General features: G+C 62.5%; 1 protein-coding gene across 1 annotated transcript; it reads left to right on the plus strand.

Moving 5' to 3' along the window:
- Positions 1-610: 610 nt before the first annotated feature.
- CCDC114 (coiled-coil domain containing 114) lies at positions 611-22,747 on the plus strand. Its single transcript, XM_030544831.1, has 16 exons — positions 611-702; positions 5,264-5,472; positions 10,406-10,484; positions 11,651-11,750; positions 12,686-12,875; positions 16,298-16,420; positions 16,702-16,815; positions 17,342-17,409; positions 18,696-18,883; positions 19,483-19,617; positions 19,872-19,954; positions 20,318-20,486; positions 20,808-20,971; positions 21,396-21,499; positions 21,764-21,842; positions 21,930-22,747. Exons 3-16 carry the CDS (start codon positions 10,418-10,420, stop codon positions 22,029-22,031), a joined length of 1,686 nt encoding a protein of 561 aa, XP_030400691.1. The 5' UTR covers positions 611-702; positions 5,264-5,472; positions 10,406-10,417; the 3' UTR covers positions 22,032-22,747.
- The last annotated feature ends 1,489 nt before the right edge of the window (positions 22,748-24,236 follow it).

Genomic DNA, 24,236 nt, shown 5'->3' on the forward strand with positions numbered 1-24,236 from the left:
CCAATGCACTTGGCAACCCAGCTGTGCACCCCACCCCTAATGCACTCACCCCCCCCAGCTGTGCACCCCACTCCCCAATGCACTCGGCAACCCAGCTGTGCACCCCACCCCCAATGCACCCAGCCCCCCAGCGGTGCACCCCGCTCCCCAATGCACTCGGCAACCCAGCTGTGCACCCTCCCGCCGTGCACCCGGCTCCCCCAGCTATGCACCTCACTCCCCAATGCACCCAGCCCCCAGCTGTGCAGTTGTTTCCCTACGCCCCATGCCTCCTACCCGTGCACCTGTTCCCGCATGCATGCACCCTCCCTCCCAATGCACCCGCCCTCCCAGCTATGCACATGCCCCAGTGCATCCAGCGCCCCAGCTGCGAACGTGCCCCAATGCTCCCAGTCCCAGCACTCCGCCCACTTCCCAGGCACAGCACACAACTCCCACCCCGACTCCCGCCACAAAACAGAAGGGAGGACGTGCGCATGCGTGGGGAGCCCGCTGGAGGGCGGGGGCAGCCGAAAGGGGCGGGGTTTGCGCACTGGGCGAGGCCTCGGTGGAGGGTGGGGGAAGGAAGGAGGGAGCTGTTGGGAAGGCGCATGCGCAGTGTCGGCCTGGCCCTGCTCAGAGTGGTGATTCAGGAGCTTGGGGGAGGGAGAGGCGCCAGGCTCCGCCCCCTGAACTAGCCCCGCCCCCTGGTCTGGCCCGCTGGTGAGACCCCATCACCCCCCCTGGGCAGGGTATGGGGCCTTGGCGTGACCTGACAGGGCCTTGGCGTGACCTGCCGTGGCCTTGGCGTGACCTGACAGGGCCTTTGTGTCAGCTGCCGGGGCCTTGGCATGACCTGACGGGGCCTTTGTGTCAGCTGCCGGGGCCTTGGCATGACCTGACAGGGCCTTCGTGTGAGCTGCTGGGGCCTTGGCATGATGGGGCCTTGGCGTGACCTGACGGGGCCTTGGCTTGACTGAGCCTTGGTGTGAGCTGACAGAGCCTTCGTGTGAGCTGCCGGGGCCTTGGCATGATGGGGCCTTGGCGTGACCTGACGGGGCCTTGGTGTGACCTGACAGGGCCTTCGTGTGAGCTGCCAGGGCCTTGGCATGATGGGGCCTTGGCGTGACCTGACGGGGCCTTGGCGTGACTGAGCCTTGGTGTGAGCTGACAGAGCCTTCGTGTGAGCTGCCGGGGCCTTGGCATGATGGGGCCTTGGCGTGACCTGACGGGGCCTTGGTGTGACCTGACAGGGCCTTCATGTGAGCTGCCAGGGCCTTGGCATGATGGGGCCTTGGCGTGACCTGACAGGGCCTTTGTGTGAGCTGCCGGGGCCTTGGCATGATGGGGCCTTGGCGTGACCTGACAGGGCCTTCGTGTGAGCTGCTGGGGCCTTGGCATGACCTGCCGTGGCCTTGGCGTGACCTGACAGGGCCTTTGTGTGAGCTGCTGGGGCCTTGGCATGACCTGACGGGGCCTTTGTGTCAGCTGCCGGGGCCTTGGCATGACCTGACGGGGCCTTTGTGTCAGCTGCCGGGGCCTTGGCATGACCTGACGGGGCCTTTGTGTGAGCTGCTGGGGCCTTGGCATGACCTGACGGGGCCTTTGTGTCAGCTGCCGGGGCCTTGGCATGATGGGCACTTGGCGTGACCTGACGGGGCCTTGGCGTGACTGGACCTTGGCGTGACCTGACAGGGCCTTCGTGTGAGCTGACGGGGCCTTGCCATGATGGGGCCTTGGTGTGACCTGACGGGGCCTTGGCGTGACTGTGCCTTGGTGTGACCTGACAGAGCCTTCGTGTGAGCTTCCGGGGCCTTGGCATGATGGGGCCTTGGTGTGACCTGCCGTGGCCTTGGCGTGACCTGACAGGGCCTTTGTGTGAGCTGCTGGGGCCTTGGCGTGACCTGATGGGGCCTTTGTGTCAGCTGCCGGGGCCTTGGCATGATGGGCACTTGGCGTGACCTGACGGGGCCTTGGCGTGACTGGACCTTGGTGTGACCTGACAGGGCCTTCGTGTGAGCTTCCGGGGCCTTGGCATGATGGGCACTTGGCATGACCTGACGGGGCCTTGGCGTGACCTGACAGGGCCTTTGTGTGAGCTGCTGGGGCCTTGGCATGACCTGACGGGGTCTTGGCGTGACTGGACCTTGGTGTGACCTGACAGGACCTTCGTGTGAGCTTCCGAGGCCTTGGCATGATGGGGCCTTGGCATGACCTGACGGGGCCTTGGCGTGACCTGACAGGGCCTTTGTGTGAGCTGCTGGGGCCTTGGCGTGACCTGACGGGGCCTTGGCATGACTGGACCTTGGTGTGACCTGACAGGGCCTTCGTGTGAGCTGCCGGGGCCTTGGCATGATGGGGCCTTGGCGTGACCTGCCAGGGCCTTTGTGTGAGCTGCCAGGGCCTTGGCATGATGGGGCCTTGGCATGACCTGACAGGGCCTTGGCGTGACTGGATCTTGGTGTGACCTGACAGGGCCTTGGTGTGAGCTGCCGGGGCCTTGGCATGATGGGGCCTTGGTGTGACCTGACGTGGCCTTGCGGTAATTGGGCCTTGGTGTGAGCTGCCGGGGCCTTGCTGGGACTGGACCTTGGTGTGACCTGACAGGGCCTTTGTGTGAGCTGCCGGGGCCTTGGCATGATGGGGCTTGGCATGACCTGACGGAGCCTTCGTGTGAGCTGCTTGGACTTTGGCATGATGGGGCCTTGGCATGACCTGACGGGGCCTTGGCGTGACTGGGCCTTGGTGTGACCTGACAGAGCCTTCGTGTGAGCTTCCGGGGCCTTGGCATGATGGGGCACTTGGCGTGACCTGATGGGGCCTTGGCGTGACTGTGCCTTGGTGTGACCTGACAGAGCCTTCGTGTGAGCTTCCGGGGCCTTGGCATGATGGGGCCTTGGCATGACCTGCCGTGGCCTTGGCGTGACCTGACAGGGCCTTTGTGTGAGCTGCTGGGGCCTTGGCATGACCTGACAGGGCCTTTGTGTGAGCTGCTGGGGCCTTGGCATGATGGGCACTTGGCATGTCCTGACGGGGCCTTGGCGTGACCTGACAGGGCCTTTGTGTGAGCTGCTGGGGCCTTGGCATGACCTGACGGGGCCTTGGCGTGACTGGGCCTTGGTGTGACCTGACAGGGCCTTCGTGTGAGCTTCCGGGGCCTTGGCATGATGGGGCCTTGGCATGACCTGACGGGGCCTTGGCGTGACCTGACAGGGCCTTTGTGTGAGCTGCTGGGGCCTTGGCATGACCTGACGGGGCCTTGGCGTGACTGGGCCTTGGTGTGACCTGACAGGGCCTTCGTGTGAGCTGCCGGGGCCTTGGGATGATGGGGCCTTGGTGTGACCTGACAGGGCCTTTGTGTGAGCTGCCAGGGCCTTGGCATGATGGGGCCTTGGCATGACCTGACGGGGCCTTGGCGTGACTGGATCTGGTGTGACCTGACAGGGCCTTCGTGTGAGCTGCTGGGGCCTTGGCATGATGGGGCCTTGGTGTGACCTGACGTGGCCTTGGGGTACTGGGCCTTGGTGTGACCTGACATGGCCTTCGTGTGAGCTGCTGGGGCCTTGGCATGATGGGGCCTTGGCATGACCTGACGGAGCCTTCGTGTGAGCTGCTTGGACCTTGGCATGATGGGGCCTTGGCATGACCTGACGGGGCCTTTCCGTGACTCGGCCTTGGCATGACCTGACAGGGCCTTCGTGTGAGCTGCCGGGACCTTGGCATGATGGGGCCTTGGTGTGACCTGACGGGGCCTTGGCGTGACTGGGCCTTGGTGTGACCTGACAGGGCCTTCGTGTGAGCTGCTGGGACCTTGGCATGATGGGGCCTTGGAGTGACCTGACGGGGCCTTGGCGTGACTGGGCCTTGGTGTGACCTGACAGGGCCTTCGTGTGAGCTGCCGGGGCCTTGGCATGATGGGGCCTTGGCATGACCTGACAGGGACTTGGCGTGACTGGGCCTTGGCATGATGGGGCCTTGGTGTGATCTGACAGGGCCTTCGTGTGAGCTGCCGGGGCCTTGGCATGATGAGGCCTTGGCGTGACCTGACGGTGCCTTGGTGTGACTGGGCCTTGGCGTAACTGGGCCTTGGCATGACAGGGCCTTGGTGTGACCTGACAGGGCCTTCGTGTGAGCTGCCGGGGCCTTGGCATGACTGGGCCTTGGCATGACCCGACAGGGCCTTTGTGTGAGCTGCCGAGGCCTTGGCGTGATGGGGCCTTGGTGTGACCTGACGTGGCCTTGGCGTGACTGGGCCTTGGTGTGATGGGGCCTTGGCATGACCTGACATGGCCTTGGGGTGACTGGGCCTTGGTGTGAGCCTTGCTGGGACTGGGCCTTGGTGTGACCTGACATGGCCTTGGCGTGTCTGGGCCTTGGCATGACCTGACATGGCCTTGGCATGAGCTGCGCGGGCCTTGGTGTGACAGGACCTTAGTGTGATGGGGTTTCGGTGTGACTGGACGGGCCTTGGCATAATGACATGACCTGCCAAGTCCTTGATGTGACAGGTTTTTGCAGTGATGTGGCCTTGGTGTGACCTGTCAGGACAGTGGTGTAGTGGGCCCATGGCGTGACTTGATGGGCCTTGGCATGACGGGGCCTTGGCTTGCCATGTCCTGCTGTAGCTGGGGCGTGGTGGGAGCTTCTGGGGCCGTGGTGAGATGGGACAGTGTCTTGGTGTGACCTGATGTGGTCTTTGGGGTAATTGGGCATTGGCGTGACCTGATGGTGTGTTGGCATGACAGGAGGGGGCAGACACGGGACAGAGTCTTAACGCGACCTGAGGGTGCCCCGGTGAAATGAGACAACCCCGAGAAGCAATGGTGCCCCCCTGTGGTTGTGACAGAGCAGCCATCCCATCGGGACACAGAGCCGCTGGGGAAGGGGGCATGTCATGTGTCTGTCCTCCCTCACCCTGTAGCACCTTGGCTCCTCCCCTACATCCTGGCATCCCCTACCCCAACCTGCCATCCCTGGTACAGACATCTGAGAGCCCCCTGGCTCAGAAATAAATACCTCCCTGTTAACTCAGCCATCGCACCCCCTCTAACCACTAGGCCCCACTCCTCTCCCAGAGCCAGGCTGGAACCCAGGAGTCCTGGTTCCCAGTCTCCCGCCCCCCTCCTGCAGTGTAGACATTCTGCATAGCTGGGAGTGGGAGGGATGGAGGTGTGTTTGTGATTGGGGTGGATGTGGGGTGGAGTGGGGGGAATAAAGGGGATTTTCCAGCATGGCTCTCCTGTTCCCCCTAATCTGACACCTCCCCTTTTTCTCCCCCCCACAGGGCTCCGTCCTCTCCCCCCATTGGCTGAGGTATTTCTGCCTCCTGGAGACAGTTGCTAACAACTCGAGTGGTGCCGGGTGGGGGGGGCGGTGATGCTGGCAGGCCAGGAGAGGCCAGGCATGATCCTTGCACCTCCCTGTGCCTGGCACGGGCTGGGCTCCCTCCAAGCCCACTGACCATACCCCCCGGACTGGCTGCCGGAGAGTGAGGTAAATCCCTGCACCCAAGGGTGGGGGGTACTGGGGCTAGGAAGGAAATCAGATCCCAGATCTCCCCCCCACCCTGAACCTTCCCCCCAAACTCTCCCAGGAGCCTCCAAACCTTCTCCCCAACTCACCACCGACCCCCTGAACCTTCCCCCAACTCACCACTGACCCCTGCAGGCAGGTGCGGCGCCAGGGTTTTTGGCGCCGTGGCCGGGGGTCCTTCCGCACTCCCAGTCTTTGGGGCACTTCGGTGGCGGGTCCTGGAGCGAGTGAAGGACCCACCGCAGAATTGCCGCTGCTGACCCAGAGCGCGGAAGGACCCCCCGCCGCCGAATTGCCGCCCTCCCAAATCCTGCCGCCCGGTCGCCTAAATGGAAGTGCCGGCCCTGCCTGCAGGGCTGGCTTTAGGAAGTACGGGGCCCAATTTGAACATTTTCGGCAGGGCCCCAGCAGGGAGGACTGAAAAAAAAACCCATGTAAAAAAAAGCTTTTCATTTCTTAGCAACCGGTTCCCTATAAAAAGTTCTGATTTAAGGGATGTGCCACAGTATGTATTTTTTGTACCAATAGGGTTACCATACGTCCGTATTTTCCCAGGAGAAATTTTTAAATTTTAAAAATTCCTCCCGGATGGCAATTTAAGAACCCTGACGTGTCTGGGAAAATACGGATGTATGTTAGCCCTACCTAGAGTTCTTTTTTAAAAAGATGGGCCTGAACTAGAAATAAGCTCCGTTTCGCATGTATGGGTCCCCGCCACTCCCTGGGGGTGTGCTAGGGTGACCACATGTCCCGATTTTATAGGGACAGTCCTGATTTTTGGGTCTTTTTCTTATATAGGATCCTATTACCCCCACCCCCGTCCTGATTTTTCACACTTGCTGTCTGGTCACCCTAGGGTGTGCACATGTGTGGGTCCCAGCTGCTCCCTGCCCCCCTCATTGAAGCAGGTGTGTAGGGTTACTGCCCTGGGAACTGCAGGGCACAAGTGGACATGGGGCTGGCTGGAGGCAGGGCAGGGGCTGACTGGAGGTAGGATCTGGCTGCAGGCAGGGCAAGGAGTGCGGGGCTGGCTGGAGACGGGTGTGTGGGGTGGGCTGGCTGGCTTCAGGCAGGGCCGTGGGGGTGTGGGTGCGGCAGGGGTTGACAGGGCTAGAGACAGAGGAGTGTGGAACTGGCTGGCTTCAGGCAGGGGGGTGCAGCAGAGGTTGGCTGGAGACAGGGCAGGGGGTGAGGGGCTGGTGCGGGCAGGGCAGGGGGTGCGGCAGGGGCTGGCTGGAGACAGGCTGGCTGTGGGCAGGGGGTGCAGGGCTGGCTGGAGACGGCAGGGGGTATAGGACTGGAAGCAGGGCAGGGGCTAGAGGCAGGGCAGGGGGCGCGGGGCTGGAGGCAGGGCAGGGGGTGCGGTGCTCGCTGGAGACGGCAAGGGCTGGAGACAGGGCAGGGGGTGTGGGGCTGGAGGCAGGGCAGGGGCTGGAGGCAGAGCAGGGGGTGCGGGGCAGGAGGCAGGGGGTGCGGGGCTGGCTGGAGACAGGGCAGGGGCTGGAAACAGGGCAGGGGGTGCGGGGCTGGAGGCAGGGGGTGCGGGGCTGGAGACATGGCAGGGGCTGGAGACAGGGCAGGGGGTGCGGGGCTGGCTGGAGACAGGGCAGGGGCTGGAGACAGGGCTGGGGGTGCGGGCCTGGAGGCAGGGCAGGGGCTGGAGGCAGGGCAGGAAGTGCGGGGCTGGAGGCAGGGGGTGCGGGGCTGGAGGCAGGGCAGGGGCTGGAGGCAGGGCAGGGAGTGCGGGGCTGGAGGCAGGGGGTGCGAGGCTGGAGGCAGGGCAGGGAATGCGGGGCTGGAGGCAGGGCAGGGCCTGGAGGCAGGGCAGGGAGTGCGGGGCTGGAGGCAGGGCAGGGGCTGGAGGCAGGGCAGGGAGTGCGGGGCTGGAGGCAGGGCAGGGGCTGGAGGCAGGGCAGGGAGTGCGGGGCTGGAGGCAGGGCAGGGGCTGGAGGCAGGGCAGGGAGTGCGGGGCTGGAGGCAGGGGGTGCGGGGCTGGAAGCAGGGCAGGGAGTGCGGGGCTGGAGGCAGGGCAGGGGCTGGCTCCGGCAGGGGGTGCGGGGCTGGAGGCAGAGCAGGGGCTGGAGGCAGGGTAGGGAGTGCGGGGCTGGAGGCAGGGCAGGGGCTGGAGGCAGGGCAGGGCGTGCGGGGCTGGAGGCAGGGGGTGCGAGGCTGGAGGCAGGGCAGGGAATGCGGGGCTGGAGGCAGGGCAGGGGCTGGAGGCAGGGCAGGGGGTGCGGGGCTGGAGGCAGGGCAGGGCCTGGAGGCAGGGCAGGGAGTGCGGGGCTGGAGGCAGGGCAGGGGCTGGAGGCAGGGCAGGGAGTGCGGGGCTGGAGGCAGGGGGTGCGGGGCTGGAAGCAGGGCAGGGAGTGCGAGGCTGGAGGCAGGGCAGGGGCTGGCTCCGGCAGGGGGTGCGGGGCTGGAGGCAGAGCAGGGGCTGGAGGCAGGGTAGGGAGTGCGGGGCTGGAGGCAGGGCAGGGGCTGGAGGCAGGGCAGGGAGTGCGGGGCTGGAGGCAGGGCAGGGGCTGGAGGCAGGGCAGGGAGTGCGGGGCTGGAGGCAGGGCAGGGGGTGCGGGGCTGGAGGCAGGGCAGGGGCTGGAGGCAGGGCAGGGGCTGGAGGCAGGGCAGGGAGTGCGGGGCTGAAGGCAGGGGGTGCGGGGCTGGAAGCAGGGCAGGGAGTGCGGGGCTGGAGGCAGGGGCTGGAGGCAGGGCAGGGAGTGCGGGGCTGAAGGCAGGGCAGAGGCTGGAGGCAGGGCAGGGGGTGCGGGGCTGGAGGCAGGGCAGGGGCTGGAGGCAGGGCAGGGGCTGGAGGCAGGGCAGGGAGTGCGGGGCTGGAGGTAGGGGGTGCGGGGCTGGAGGCAGGGCAGGGGCTGGAGGCAGGGCAGGGAGTGCGGGGCTGGAGGTAGGGGGTGCGGGGCTGGAGGCAGGGCAGGGGCTGGCTCCGGCAGGGGGTGCGGGGCTGGAGGCAGAGCAGGGGCTGGAGGCAGGGCAGGGGGTGCAGGGCTGAAGGCAGAGCAGGGGCTGGAGGCAGGGCAGGGGGTGCAGGGCTGAAGGCAGGGCAGGGCAGGGAGTGCGGGGCTGGAGGCAGGGGGTGCGGGGCTGGAGGCAGGGGGTGCGGGGCTGGAGGCAGGGCAGGGAGTGCGGGGCTGAAGGCAGAGCAGGGGCTGGAGGCAGGGCAGGGGCTGGAGGCAGGGCAGGGAGTGCGGGGCTGGAGGCAGGGGGTGCGGGGCTGGAGGCAGGGCAGGGAGTGCGGGGCTGGAGGCAGGGCAGGGGCTGGAGGCAGGGCAGGGGGTGCGGGGCTGGAGGCAGGGCAGGGGCTGGCTCCGGCAGGGGGTGCGCAGCCGGCTGGAGACAGGCTGGTGGCTGGCAAGGGGTGGGGCAGGCAGGGCAAGAGGTGCGGGGCTGGTGCGGGCAGGGGGTGCAGCAAGGGCTGGCTGCGGGCAGGGGCTGCAGGTACAGGGGGTACAGCCCACCCTGTATGGTGAGTGCCCCCTCCTCCTCCCTCCCCCACCGGGGTAGCAGCAGCAGCAGCCCGGGGCTCCCCTGCTTCCACCACCCCAGCCCTGTAAATAGCTTAGGAAGCCCTGGGGAAGCGGTGGGGCTCTGGGGGCTATTTAAAGGGCCTGGGGCTACAGCCCCTGCTGGGAGCCCCAAGCCCTTTAAATTGCTCCTCGGGGAAGCTGGGCCACCCCGGTACAGCGGACCGGCTCTTGCCAGTACGCTGTACCGGGGCTTGGGCGTGGGGCCCTCTTAGGGGCGGGGCCTGGCTCAGGGAAATTGGTTGAATTGGCCTAAAGCTGGCTTTGACTGAACTTTCCCCCTAAACTCTCCTTTGAGCCCCCCAAACCTTCCCCCCAAACTCACCCCGACCCCCTGAACCTTCCGCCAACTCACCACCGACCCCCCAAACCTTCCCCCAACTCATCACTGACCCCTGAACCTTTCCCCCAAACTCTCCCCTGTGCCCCCAAACCTTCCCCCCAATTCACCCCGACCCCCTGAACCTTCCCCCAACTCATCACCGACCCCTGAATCTTTCCCCCAAACTCTCCCCTGAGCCCCCAAACCTTCCCCCCAACTCACCCCGACCCCCTGAACCTTCCCCCAACTCATCACCGACCCCTGAACCTTTCCCCCAAACTCTCCCCTGAGCCCCCAAACCTTCCCCCCAACTCACCCCGACCCCCTGAACCTTCCCCCAACTCATCACCGACCCCTGAACCTTTCCCCCAAACTCTCCCCTGAGCCCCCAAACCTTCCCCCCAACTCACCCCGACCCCCTGAACCTTCCCCCAACTTGCCACCGACTCCCCAAACCTTCCCCTAACTCATCACCGACCCCTGAACCTTCCCCTGACCCTTCCCCCCAAATTCACCTCTGACCCCTGAATCTTTCCTCCACTCCCCCCGATTCTCTGAACCTTCCCCCAAACTCGCCCTGACCACCTGAACCTGCCCCAGCCACAGAACAGACCACCTGATCCTTTGCTCCCAAATGATGCCCCTCCAAACTCCACAGCTCCCTGAACCTTCCCCCACCAATCCCGCTCCACCCTCCAACTCCTTAAACCCTCCTAGCTCCAATGCACCAGCCCCACATCTTCCCCAGCCCCTCCAAAGCATGAGGTGGGAGACAGGAGTGGTGTTAGTGTCGGCTCGCGATGCCCCACCCCAGAATCAGCCACATGCCTGATGGCACGAGGGCTGCCCCAGAGCCTGAGGAGGTTGCCCCCTATCCTGATGCCCCAGTGCTGGGCTGGGCACCCCTGGCATGCCCCCAGTGTCCAGCCATGCCCCCTGCACCCCGTCTCTCTCTGGACCGTGGCAGCAGGGGTCCAGTTAAAATCCCTCTCTCTCTCTCTCTCCCTACTCTCTTTCTTGGCCACCTGTCGGCAAGGAGGAGGAGAAGATGCCGCTGCACAGATCCGCCTCGAGTATCCACTCGGAGGGCAGCGACCTGGACCTGGAGGGCATCGGTAATGGCTCTGCCCTAGGGCATTGTGGGAAGGCTATGGGTTGGCGTCTCGTGGCTGCCACCAGACAGAATGGGAGCTACTCTGCTGCCCTCCGTGTGGCTCTGCCCCCTGTGCTCTGCCCCCACAGTGACTCCACACGGCCCCGCCTCCATGCTCTACCCCCTGGTACCCACCACATGGCTTCCCCCTCCCCACGCAAGCTGCATGGTCCCACTCTCTGTGCTCTGCCTCCCTGATGCCCCCCCCCGTGCAGCCCTGTCCCCTGTTCTCTGGCTCCAGTGCCCCCCAGCATGGTCATGCCCCTTTATCTAGCCCCCCGGGTACCTCCCCTCACAGCCTGTTGTCCCAGTGCCACATGGGGCTCCCTACTCGTAACCCCACCACTTTGGTGCCCTCTCCTCGCCCCACATCTCTGTCCGATCCCTGCCCCATGCCATCGGTCCCAGAGGCTGGCAGTAACAATATCCCGGCCCTCCCAGCGCTCTCAGCCCAGCCAGGGTTCCCCCCTACACTGGGGGATGTGTCCTTCCCTGCCAGGCCACTCTGGGGAAGAGCCATCTCAGCAACCAGAGGCTGTGGGGAAGGCATCTGGGAGGAGGGCAGCAGGGCTGGTGGCCAGAGGACCGATCCTGCCTCTGGGGATGGCAGCAGCACCCCACTTAGCCAGATTGCTGAACTTAACAGACTTTGGATCGACCCCAGGGGGCTGAGATCAGAACCTGGTCCTACCCCCATTGCAAACAGGGGTGACTCTGGATTGGCCCTGGGGGTGGTGGGGGAGCTGAGATGAGAACCCGGCCCTGCCCTCTGCCTTTAGCCCCTCCGATCCTCTGATATCCCACCCCCAACTCTGTCCCAGCCCGGAGCATTGTCCCATGGCTGGGATGACACCAATGCTTCACTCCAAGATGTGGGACCTTGGAATGAGGAATTGGGACCTTGGTATGATAAGGGGTCTTGGCGTGATGGGATGGGGTATTGACGTGACAGGGTGAGACCTTGGCATGACATGATGGGGCCTTGGTGTGATGTCATGGGGCCTTGGTGTGACAAGACAGAGAATCTTGGCCTCAGATCACAAAGGCCTCAGACTCATCTGCTGCCTTCTCTAATGATTCCCTTCCCCCCTTTTCTGACCCCCCCCACCCCACATCTCACCCCCACAGCTGAGAGCGAACTGGCCAAGCTGCAGCGTCAGTTCCGGCTGCTAGAGGGTGACCGCCATGCCTACACCCTGCAGTCCCAGGAGACCATCCGCAAGCAGCTGTAGGTACCCCCTTGTGGTCCCTGGGGCTCAGGTCCCCGAGTTGGGGCAGGAGACCTGGGAATTATCCCTGAGAGCAGGGTCACCAGACTGGAGGGAGGGGCCTGGGCGGTGTCACCAGGCTAGAGGGAGGGACCCAGGAAAGATCCCAGGGGTTGGGGTCACCGGGCTGGGGGGCAGGTTCAACATACAAACCTATACAATGCAACTGACACCCCCCCACACACACCATAACACAGACTGACACACTCCCCTCTGCACACTGATGCGTTATTGATGTAACACTCAGCCCCCTAACAACCCACGTGGGCCTAGCAACACTCTTCCCTAACACCCACACACAAACTAGGCTGCGTCACTGCCCTCTCCCCCCGCATCCCCCGACATGCTTACACTCACTCGGACAAAATCACACACATGAGCCCCACACGGGATCACACAGATGCATACAGTCATACACGCTCACACTAGATCACACTTGCACACCCTCACTCTCACATTAGATCAAACCATCGCTCACACACACACTAGGTGACCCAGATTCACCTGCCCACAAGATCCCACATTAGATCTCACTCGCACATGACACTGTGCAGACACCAGATCCCGCTAGATCCTGCCCACACATGCCTGATCACCAGAGATCACACACCAGATCTCTCTGACACCCACCAGATCTCACACACACACACAATCACACACACTAGCTCACTCACCCTCTCACAAGTTCTCTCCATCCCCTTCCCCCCATGCTCCACACCCTCCAGTAGATCCAGCCCCCACCGCCCCTGGCGTGCTGGGTCCCAGCACACCCCGCCTACCCTCAACCCTGCATCATGGGGCCCCACCGCTGCCACCCTCCCACCCCGGTGCCACCTGCCACCCGGTGCCTCTTCCTGCCGCCCATCTCCGCTGGCCACCCTGGTGTCTCCGGCAGGGCCGACCTGCAGCGGCTGGAGAAGGAGCGGGAGGGGCTGCTGCGGGAGCTGCGGGCGGCGGAGGGCCGGGCCAACAGGCAGCGGGATCAGGAACAAGCCGGCAGCCTACGCGCCCTGCTGCGGCACCAGGACCAGGTGGAGGAGCAGGCGGCCGCGGAGAGGAGGACGGTGGCCCAGCTAGACCAGGAGGTACCACTGGACTGGGAGGTGGTGTAGTGGTTAGAGCAGAGGGGCTGGGAGCCAGGATTCCTGGGTTCTCTTCCTGACCCTGGAAGGGGAGTGGGGTCTAATGGTTAGAGCAGAAGGGCTGGGAGCCAGGACACCTAGGTTCTCTCCTGGCTTGGGGATGGGAGCGGGGCTGTGGCAATCAGACTGTATCTCTGGCAGGGCTTCCCTCTTCTCCTGTTCCCTGGTGAGTGAACAGGATGGGGTAGGTGTGGAGGAGAGGCTTGGTGTGGCTCTTCCTCTATCCCTCAGTGCTAGGCAGGGAATTACCCACAAGGCCTTGAATGATTTCAGAAAGGGGGACTACACATAAATGAGGATATTAGTGAAAGAGAAATTAAAAGGTGAAGTACCAAAAGTGAAATCCCTGCAAACGGCGTGGAAACTTTCTAAAGACACCATAATAGAGGCTGAACTGAAATGTATACCCCACAGTAAGAGAACCAGAAAAGAGCCACCATGATTAAACAACAAAGTAAAAGAAGCAGTGACAGGCAAAAAGGCATCCTTTAAAACGTGGAAGATAAATCCTAATGGGGAAAATAGAAGAGTATAAACTCTGGCAAATGAAGCTGTCACGGACTCACAGATTGTGCCCACTCGTGGCCCCATGCAGTCCGTGGGGTGGTGCCCCTGTCAGTGCGACGGCCCTCTCTCTCGGGGTCAGGCCCCTCCACCTCCTAGAGCTGCACCTCTCTGAGCCTTAACACACTTGTTTCTCGCTGTGGGCCCCCTCAGACTGGAACCGGCTGGGTCAGATCACCGGGGTCCTCTCTTCGCAGCCCATTGTCCTCCCACTGGCCAGAAGCAGCTGTGACTCCAGAGCTGCATCTCCAGGTCACCAGTCGCCGGGGTCTCCATCCTCTAGGCCATCGGCCGGGGTCCCAAGTTCCCTCTCCGGTCCTCTGTAACAGCAAACTCCCTCTTCCCTCCCCTCGTTAAACCAGTAACACCCGGGGACACTGAGTCCCACCCCCTCTGCATGCAAACCATTGAAAAACACAGAAAACCCAAGAAAATCCCCCCACTTCGTCACAGAAGTGTAAAAATATAATTAGACCAGAAAAAAATTTGAAGAACAGCTAGCCAAAGACTTCAAAAGTAATAGCAAAAGTTTTTTTTTAAATACATCACAAGCAGGAAGCCTGCTAAACAACCAGTGGGGCCACTGGACGATCGAGATTCTAACGGAGCATTCAAAGACGATAAGGCCATTTCAGAGAAACTAAATGAATTCTTTGCATCGGTCTTCACTGTTGAGGTTGTGAGAGAGATCCCCAAACCTGAGCCATTCTTTTTGGGTGACAGATCAGAGGAACTGTCCCAAATGGAGGTGTCATTAGAGGAGGTTTTGGAACAAATTGATAAACTAAACAGTAATAAGTCTCCAGGACCTGATGGTATTCACCCAAGAGTTCTGAAGGAACTCAGATATGAAATTGCAGCACTATTGACTGTAATCTGTAACCTACCATTTAAATCAGCTTCTGTACCAACTGACCGGAGGATAGCTAATGTGATGCCAGTTTTTAAAAAGGGCTCCAGAGGTGACCCTGGCAACTACAGGCCAGTAAGCCAGGGCTGCCCAGAGGGGGCGGCAAGTGGGGCAATTTGCCCCGGGCCCTAGAGGGACCCCCATGAGAATATAGTATTCTATAGTATTGCAACTTTTTTTTATGGAAGGGGCCCCCGAAATTGCTTTGCCCCAGGCCCCCTGAATCCTCTGGGCAGCCCTGCAGTAAGCCTCGCTTCAGGACCAGGCAAATTGGTTGAAACTATTGTAAAGAACAGAATTTTGGTTTTAGTAAAGGGAAATCATGCCTCACCAATCTACTAGAATTCTTTGAGAGGGTCAACAGGCATGTGGACAAGGGGGATCCAGTGGATATAGTGTTCTTAGATTTTTCAGAAAACCTTTGACAAGGTCCCTCACCAAAGCAAAATAAGCTATCCTGGGATAAGAAGGAAGGTTCTCTCATGGATTGATAACTGGTTAAAAGATTGGAAACAAAGGGTAGGAATAAATGGCCAGTTTTCAGAACGGAGAGAGGTAAATAGTGGTGTCCCCCAAGGGTTTGTAGGGGACCAGTCCTATGCAACATATTCATAAACGATCTGGAAAAAAGGGGTAAACAGTGAGGTGGCAAAATTTGCACATACTACAAAACTACTCAAGATAGTTAATTTTCCAAGCAGACTGCGAAGAGCTACAAAAAAATCTCACAAAACTGGGTGACTGGGCAACAAAATGGCAGGTGAAATTCAATGTGGATAAATGCAGAGTAATGCACATTGGAAAACATCATCTCAGCTATACATCTACAATGATGGGGTCTAAATTAGCTGATCCCACTCAAGAAAGAGATCTCGGAGTCATTGTGAAGAGTTCTCTGAAATCATCCACGCAATGTGCAGCGGCAGCCAGAAAAGCGAACAGACGGTTGGGAATCATCAAGAAAGGGATAGATAATAAGACAGAAAATATCATATTGCCTCTATATAAATCCATGGTATGCGCACTGAATAGTGCATGCAGATGTGGTCACCCCATCTCAAATCAGATATATTGGAACTGGAAAAAGTTCAGAAAAGGGTAACAAAAATGATTAGGGGTCTGGAACGGCTGCCGTATGAGGAGAGATTCATAAGACTGGGGACGTTTCAGCTTGGAAAAGAGGCGACTAAGGGGGGATATGATAGAGGTCTATAAAATCATGAGTGATGTGGAGAAAGTAAATCAAGAAATGTTATTTACTCCTCCTTATAACACAAGAACTAGGGGCCACCAAATGAAATTAATAGGCAGCAGGTTTAAAACAAACACAAGAAAGTATTTTTTCATGCAACCTGTGGAACTCTTTGCCAGAGGATGTTGTGAAGGCCAATACTAGAACGGGGTTCAAAAGGGAGCTAGATAGATTCATGGAGGATAGGTCCATCAGTGGCTATTAGCCAGGATGGGCAGCGATAGTGTCTCTATCCTCTGTTTGCCAGAAGCTGGGATTGGGTGACAGGGGATGGATCACTTGATGATAATCTGTCTGTTCGTTCTCTTTGGAGCACCTGCCATTATCCACTCTCAGAGGACAGGATACTGGCTTGATGGACCTTTGGTCTGACCCAGTATGGCCGTTCTTATGTTCTTATGATGCTACAGTGCATCCCAGCATGCTCTGGGACAGAGCCTGGGGGATCAGGCCAAGATGTCCCCCTTCCTCTGGCTGGCAGTTGGCTTTGGTGCCTCCCTTCCTCTGTCTATCCCAAAGGGCACTGCTGGGCATCACCCAGAAGCTCTTGGGGGTGCTATGGGGCACCTCAGGCAGTGAGGCCGTTGCGCTCGGGCTGTGGTTGCTAACGGTGTGTCGTCCCCCCCCACTCCCCGGCAGATCCGGAGCTGGGAGAAGCGGCTGGCAGGGCTGGCAAAGCAGGCGGGCAGTGCAGGAGTCAGCCAGCGGCACAAGGCCCAGGGCCAGAGGAGGGTGCGCACCTTGGAGAACCAACTGGACAAGGTAAGGGGGGGCAGGTCTGTCACTGCCAGAGGGGGCGCTAGTGGTTAGAGCAGGGGAGGGCGGGGGCTGGGTTCTATCCCCGGCTCTGGGAGGGTAGTGGAGGATAGGGGTTTGAGCAGAGGGGCTGGGAGCCAGGACACCTGGGTTCTCTCCCGGCTCGGGGAGGGGAATGGGGTGTAGTTGCCGGCCCCGGGGAGTGAGGCTATGTTCCACGTTGGGGGGCTCCACCAGGCGTCTGGGCCCTCAGGGTGGCTAATGGCAGCACTCCTGCTTCTCCTCAGGCATCAGCCCGGTTCAACTCCCAGCTGGCGCTGAACGCCAGCCTGCGTGAGGAGCTGGAGACCCTGCGCATCGAACGTGGGCGCTTCGAACACCTCTACCGCAGGCTGGAGAGGGTGAGAGCTCTGCCAGGGGAGCGGGGAGCTGGGAGCCAGGATCCCCGGCTTGGGGGTGGGGAGTGGGGTCTAATGGTTAGAGCCGGTGGCGGTGGCTGTTAACCCTGTCTTTCCCTTCATGGTTCAAGGTACACATACCCCCTGCACCCAGCCTGTCACATGGTGACCAGGGACCCATCAGGTCCCATAGAGCCCAACATGGGAAACTGAGGCACCACTGGGCACCACTGGGAGGTGCACACAGGGTTTGGCCCCACCCACCAGTTGGGCTCTGATTGGTGTCTGATAGGAGCACTCCCCCCGGTGATGTGCATAAAATGAAGGGTTGCGGTTGGCTGATGCTGGCCCCAGTGGGAAGCAGGCATGGAATGGAGGGATCTAATTGGCCAACAAAGGTCTTGTTAAGAAATTGGTGTGGGATGGAGAGGTCTGATTGGCCAGTGAAGGTCCTGCTGTGACTCGAGGCCGGAACAGAAGGGTCTGATTGGCTGGCAGAAGCCAACGACCTTCTCCCCTTGATTCCCAGGAGCTGCAGGAGAAGCGGAAAGCCATTGGAGCCGTGATCGACTCCTCCTCCTCGGCCTTTGATGCTAGGTAGGGCCCCCAGTGCTCCCTGCTGGTCCCTGGCACCTCCTGCTGGCCCCATTGCACCCCCTGCTGACCTGTAGCGCCTCCCGCTGGCCCCTGGCGCCTTCTGCTGGCCTCACTGCGCCCCCTGCTGGCCTGCAGCACCTCCTGCTGGCCCCTCTGCGCCCCCTGCTGGCCTGCAGCACCTCCCGCTGGCTCCTGGCGCCTCCCACTGGCCCCACTGCGCCCCCTGCTGGCCTGCAGCGCCTCCTGCTGGCCCCTCTGCGCCCCCTGCTGGCCTGCAGCACCTCCCACTGGCCCCTGGCGCCTTCTGCTGGCCTCACTGCGCCCCCTGCTGGCCTGCAGCGCCTCCTGCTGGCCCCTCTGGGCCCCCTGCTGGCCTGCAACACCTCCCGCTGGCTCCTGGCGCCTCCCGCTGGCCCCACTGCGCCCCCTGCTGGCCTGCAGCGCCTCCCGCTGGCCCCACTGCACCCCCTGCTGGCCTGCAGCGCCTCCCACTGGCCCCTGGCGCCTCCTGCTGGCCCTACTGCGCCCCCTGCTGGCCTACAGCGCCTCCCGCTGGCCTCTGGCGCCTTCTGCTGGCCTCACTGCGCCCCCTGCTGACCTGCAGCGCCTCCCGCTGGCTCCTGGCGCCTCCCGCTGGCCTCACTGCGCCCCCTGCTGGCCTGCAGCGCCTCCCACTGGCCCCTGGCGCCTCCTGCTGGCCCTACTGCACCCCCTGCTGGCCTACAGCGCCTCCCGCTGGCCTCCGGTGCCTCCTGCTGGATACATAATGCCAAGGAGACCCACAGCAACCCCTCCTGTCCCCAGGGTGCCCCTCTACTGGCCCCACAACCTCCCCCCCACCCGCTGCCCCATGCACTCAGGATCGGCCACCCCAACCGCACACATGTCACGAGTCTGTCTGATCTTGCCCCAGGGTACTGCCTCCTCCAGCAGAAGCCAAGGGCTAGTCGGGCTGTGGAAACTGAGCCCCCTGCACCCTCCATGGGGGCCGGGGAAGGGCAGGGCTGGGGTCCTGGTATCTCCTACTGCATAGAGTGGGGGATCCAGGATGCCTCGGTTCTTTCCTTGGCTCTGGGAGGGGAATGGAATCTAGTGGTTAGAGCAGGGGATTGGGGGTTGGGAGCCAGGACTCCTGGGTTCTCTCCACCGCTCTGTGAGGGGAGTGGGGTCTAGTGGTTGGAGCGGGAGGGCAGGCTGGGAGCCCAGACTCCTGGGTTCTATCCAGGGCTTTGCAGGCTGTCTGTGGGCAGGGCACCCACTTCTATTGCTCCCCTCCCCTCCTGCAGGGATGAGGCCCAGACCAAGCTGGGGCAGCTGAGGGACAAGGCGGAGAAGGACTTGGCCCAGCATGGGGCCGAGATGAAGGAGCTGCAGCGGGTCCTGGACCATGACAGGCGTTTACGCAACTTCCTGGATGTCAAGGTGCAGGAGCGGACGTTCACCCTGGAGGCGCTGGAGGCCAAGCGCAAGAGAGGTACTAGCTGGGACGCCTGGGTTCTCTCCCGGCTCTGGGAGGAGAGTGGGGTCTAGTGGCTAGAGTGGGGGGGCGGCTGGGAGCCAGGACTCCTGGGTTCCATCCCTGGTTATGGGAGGGGACTGGGGTCTAATGGGTTAGAGCGGGGAGGGGGATGGGAACCAGGACTCCTCGGTTCTCTCTCTGGCTCTGGGAGGGGAGTGGGGGCTAGTTGTTACAGCGGGGAGGGGATGCTGGCAGCCAGGACTCCTGGGTTCTCTCTATGGATCTAGGAGGAAAATGCAGTCTAGTGGTTAGAGCAGGGGGTGTTGGGAGCCAGGACTCCTGGGTTCTCTCCCTGGCTCTGGGAGGGGAGTAGGGGCTAGTGGTTAGGGCTGGGAGCCAGGACTCCTGAGTTCTCTCCCTGGCTCTGGGAGGAGAGTGGGGTCTAGTGGGTTAAAGCGGGGAGCGGGGAACTCTGGGAGCCAGGACTCCTCAGTTCTCTCGCTGGCTTTGGGAGGGGAGTGATGTCTAGTGGTTAGAGCAGGGGGCTGGGAGCCAGGACTCCTGGGTTCGGTGGCTGAGGGGCTCTGACCATATCCGGTTTACTCCCCATTCAGAGCAAGAGGAGGCTGAGGGGAAGCGCCGGGACCCCAGGGAGGAGCTGCTGGAGTCCTATGAAGTTGCCTTCAAGCAGATCCAACAGCTGACAGGGGAGGACGACCTGGATGTGCTGCTGGAGAAATTCATAGCAGGTGACGGGCAGGGGGCGCTGGCTCAGATCCGCCCCAGGCTGGGGGCTCTCTCTGCAGTCCGAGGGCTGGGTCTGTTGGGGGAGCTGGCTCTGGTGGAGGGGGAGAGGTCTGTCGAGGAGGGGCTGTCAGGGGGGATGTCTCTCTGGTCCGGGGCGGGGTGTCTGTGGGGTTTCTCCGGTCAGGGGTAAGGGGTCTATCGGGGGAGGGGGGGCTCTTTTCAGTCAGGGGCTCTGACACCCGCCTCCCCCTCCCAGTTGAGGACCAGAATTTCGCCCAGTTCAACTATGTCAACGAGCAGAACAACGAACTGGAGCGACTGGGGGAGAAGATCGCCCAGGTGAGAGCCCCTCACGATGGCTCTGCCCCCCACAGACAGCCCTGCCCCCACTGTCCCACATTATAGACCCTGTCCCCCATTGCCCACCCACAGAAAGCCCTGCATCCTCCCCACTCCTCCCCAGGGCCCTCTGCACCATAGACTGTCCTGCCCACCACTCCCCACATGGTGGCACTGCCCCTCCATAGACAGCCCTTCCCCCACTGTCCCCCCTGGCTCTGCCCCCCGGGGCCCTGTCCCCCATAGACAGCCCTGCTCCCTTCCAGGGCCACACCAAATCCTGCTCCCACTCCGAGGGCCATATCCAGCTCTGCCTGCCCTCCCCCCCCCATGCCCTCCCTGTATCCTTCTGCTGCCTCCCAGGTGCGCCGGGAGATCCAGGAGGCGCGGGCCCAGGACGAGCGGGAGCAGCAGGAGCAGCGGGCGCAGACCCGGGCACTGGAGATGCAGCAGGAGGCTGTTGTGCAGGAGGCCCAGCAGCTGCTGAGCAAAGAGAAGGTGGCCAGGAAAACCCTGGAACAGCTCAAAGAGGGTACGGAGCCAGGATGAGGGGGGAGTTTGGGAGTTCCAGGACCTGCATCACCTCTGCAAGCCGGTGTTAGAACTCAGAAGTCCTGAATCCCAGCTCCCTGCTCTAGCCACTAGACATCACACCCCTCCCAGGGCTGGGGAGAGAACCCAGGAGCCCTGACTCCCAGCCCCCCTGCTCCCCTAACCACTAGACTTCACTTCCCTCCCAGAGACAGGGATACAACCCGGCGTCCTGGCTCCTAGCCCCCCCGGTCTAACCCACCAGCTCCCCCTCCCCAAGCTGAGGATAGAACCCAGGCGTCCGGGCTGTCTGTTCCTGCAGGGATCAGGTCGCTATTCAGGAAGCTGGACTGTAAGTGCTCAGCGCTGGACGAGGCGCTGGGGGGCTCGGCTGTGGTGCGGGATGGGAACATCCCCGTGTTCCTGGGTCTCCTGGAGCAGCGGGCCCACGAGCTATTGGCCATGCGCGCCTACCTGGCCTCCAAGGTACGGACAGCTGGGGGGGGGCATTCTGTATGGGGGGGGTGCTGGGGGATGGGACATTGTGGATGGGGTGACGCTGAGGCGGGATCTGTACTGGCAACAGTGGTGGGGGATGGGACGGTGGCAGCTGAGGGGTAGCCGGGGAGGGGGGCATTGAGGGATGGGATGGAGAAACCACGGGTGGGGGATCTGTGCCGGGGGAAGGATTGAGGGGGTGGGATGGGGCAGAGAGGACAAGTCTGTGTCAGGTGGGAGGAATTGGGGGGGGTCGATGCTGGGGGGATGCATCCTGAGTGGGGGGGAGCAGAGAGTGGGATGGGGTGGCGGGGGATGGGATGAGGTGGGGGGGATGTGTGCTGGGGCAGAGATCAGGGGGATGGGATGGGGGATGGGGGGGCAGGAAGTGACCTTTTCCCCCTCCCCCCAGAACTACGATCTGCCCTATGACCCCGAAGAGACAGCTCGACTGCTCCTGGGGCAGATGGCGGGTTACACCCCCACAGCGTATCCTCTGCGGCCCCCCACTGCTGGGTAAGCACCGTGCCAACCCCCTACAGCCATGGTATCGGGGAGGGGGGGCTCCCACCCACAGCACATATGGTCTAGAAAGACCTGACCCAGGAGAGGGATGGGGTAGAGCTGGGGGGCTGGGAGCCAGGACTCCTGGGTTCTCTCCCAGCTCTGGGATGGGAGTGGGGTCTAGTGGTTACAGCTGACTCCTGGGTTCTATCTCCCACAGGAGGCAGTGGGGTTCACACATACTTAGCCCCCTCATTCTCTTTGTCTTCTCCACAGGGAGGAATATGAAGCTGGCAGTGAGGAAGAGGAACGACCCCTCACCCACAGTGAACTGAGAGACCGCATCCTCCGGGAGGTGAGTGGGGCCTAGTCGTTAGAGCAGGGGGCTGGGTTCCCTCCCCAGTTCTTCCTGAAACAAGCTATCTCGTTTGCCTCCCCACAGGTGCTGAGCAAGGAGGAGACACTGTCCCCCAAGAAGACCCAGTGCACCGAGCCGGGGGGGCTGCGGGTGGCTGGGGGGGCCCGGCGCCCCATGGAGGCCTGAGGCTGGGGTTGGGGTTGGAGCTGGGTCTCCTCTGGCAAATAGCATCCCAGTCAGACTCCTGTAGTGTGTGCTGCTTCCCTCCCCCCACACCACGGTCCCCTCTTTCTCCACCTTCCCCCCCAACCCTGTCCCCATCAGCCCTGTCCTGGGGCTGGATTCCACCTCTGCCCCCTCCATCGTCCCCTCTGCCTTCCCAGACTGCCTGTCGCCCTAGATCTCAGGGAGCCGTGGGGGAAACCCCCAATACCGACGCCCCCGCACCAGATCAAGCTGCCCCCATTTCCATCTGCTGAAGTGGCCAGTTCTTTTGGCCCGACAGCAGGGTGTGGGTGTCGGGCGAGGTGAGACCCTTCCCCCACCCCCCAAACCACACCTCCACTCTGGGAATCTTGTCTAATCTCCAGGTCTCTCCCGTCAATCAATCATGGATGGAAGCTCGTTAATTTCACACTCTGAAATTGACGTGCTCCAGATGTGCAATTCCCCCCTGCCCATGCACACTGTGTCCCCCTCATACAACAGCCAGATGGTCCTCAAGGAGCATGCCCAGATGTGGAGAGAGGATGCCCCCTCCTGGTGAGGTGGAGATTTTCCCTCCCCCGCCCCCGAACCGAGAGAGGGCAGACCCCCAACCCCTAAGTGGAGGGTGCTCCGTGGGAACCAGCGGTGGGATTTTATCAGTGGAGGGATGGAATCCCTAATAAACTCCACAAGGTTGTATTGTGTGAAACAGTGCTGCCCCCTGCTGGGCATTTGTGTGAGCTCCCCACGCCCTGGAATGCGGCCCATCTGGGGTGGGGCATGGGGACTGGTTATCCGGGGACCCCTCGCCCGGCGCTGGGATGTGGCCCCTCTGGGGTAGGGTCCGGGGGCTGGTTATCTGGGGATCCCTCGCCCGGTGCTGGGATGCGGCCCCTCTAGGGTGGGGTGCAGGGGCAGGGTATCTGGGGATCCCTCGCCCGGTGCTGGGATGCGGCCCCTCTAGGGTGGGGTGCAGGGGCAGGGTATCTGGGGATCCCTCGCCTGGTGCTGGGATGCGGCCCCTTTGGGGTGGGGCGCGAGGGCTGGGTACATGGGGATCCCCCGCCTGGTGCTGGGATGCAGCCCCTCTGGGGTGGAGTGCGGGAGCTGGGTATCCGGGGACCTCTCGCCTGGTGCTGGGATGCGGCCTCTCTGGGGTGGGGCGCGAGGGCTGGGTACATGGGGACCCCCCGCCTGGTGCTGGGATGCAGCCCCTCTGGGGTGGGGCGCGAGGGCTGGGTACATGGGGACCCCCCGCCTGGTGCTGGGATGCAGCCCCTCTGGGGTGGAGTGCGGGAGCTGGGTATCCGGGGACCTCTCGCCCGGTGCTGGGATGCGGCCCCTCTGGGGTGGGGCGCGAGGGCTGGGTACACGGGGATCCCTGGCTTGTTCCCTAGCACTGCACTGGGGCCAGCGCTGACGGCCAGAGCAGAGCACCCCCTGTTGAGCCCCTGCCCCGCTCCCTGCCGCCCAGAATCTCGTCCCTGCTGTGACCCGTGGGGCCAAGGGGGCTGAGGGCAGGGGCCGGCGGCGAGCTGCCGAAAGGGGTTGGCTGCTTCTTGCCACGCTGGCTCTGCCACAGGAGGCAGCTCTGCCCCGGTAATGGGGCAGGTCCTGACAAGAGGGGAAAGGCCCTATGTCCACAGGGGAGAGGCCCCCAGCCCCATTCCCCACCCCCACTTCCAGGAGGGAGCTTTGAGCCCGGGCTGGGGGGTGAATGAACCTTCTGTTCCCTGCGGCCACCAAGGAAAGGGGAAATGGAGCCAGCCAGCGGCTGCCTTGTGGAGGGAGTGTGGGGGGCGGGGTGGATTGGCCGGGGGGGGGGGCTGGGAATTTTCTTTTTGGGAGGGGCCCCAGAGCTAAAAGGCAGCGCAGAGAGCTCTGTTAGCTCCCAGGCTCCTGCTCTAACCCACTTCCCTCCCACGGGTGGGGAGAGAACCAGGAATCCTGGCTCCCAGCCCCCCCCCTTTAACCACTAGGCCCCATTCTTCTCCCAGAGTCAGGGAGAGAACCCAGGAGTCCTGGCTCCCAGCCTCCTCTGCTCTAACCACTAGGAACCACTCCCCTCCCAGAGCCACAGAGAGAACCCAGGAGTCCTGGCTCCTCTGCCACACACCCCCTCGCTCTAACCACTAGAGCCTGCTCCCCTCTGCCACACTGGCAGGGGGAGGGGCCCGACAGGGG

The sequence above is a fragment of the Gopherus evgoodei genome, unplaced genomic scaffold (assembly GCF_007399415.2).
Source record: "Gopherus evgoodei ecotype Sinaloan lineage unplaced genomic scaffold, rGopEvg1_v1.p scaffold_35_arrow_ctg1, whole genome shotgun sequence".
Classification (NCBI taxonomy): Eukaryota; Metazoa; Chordata; order Testudines; family Testudinidae; genus Gopherus; species Gopherus evgoodei.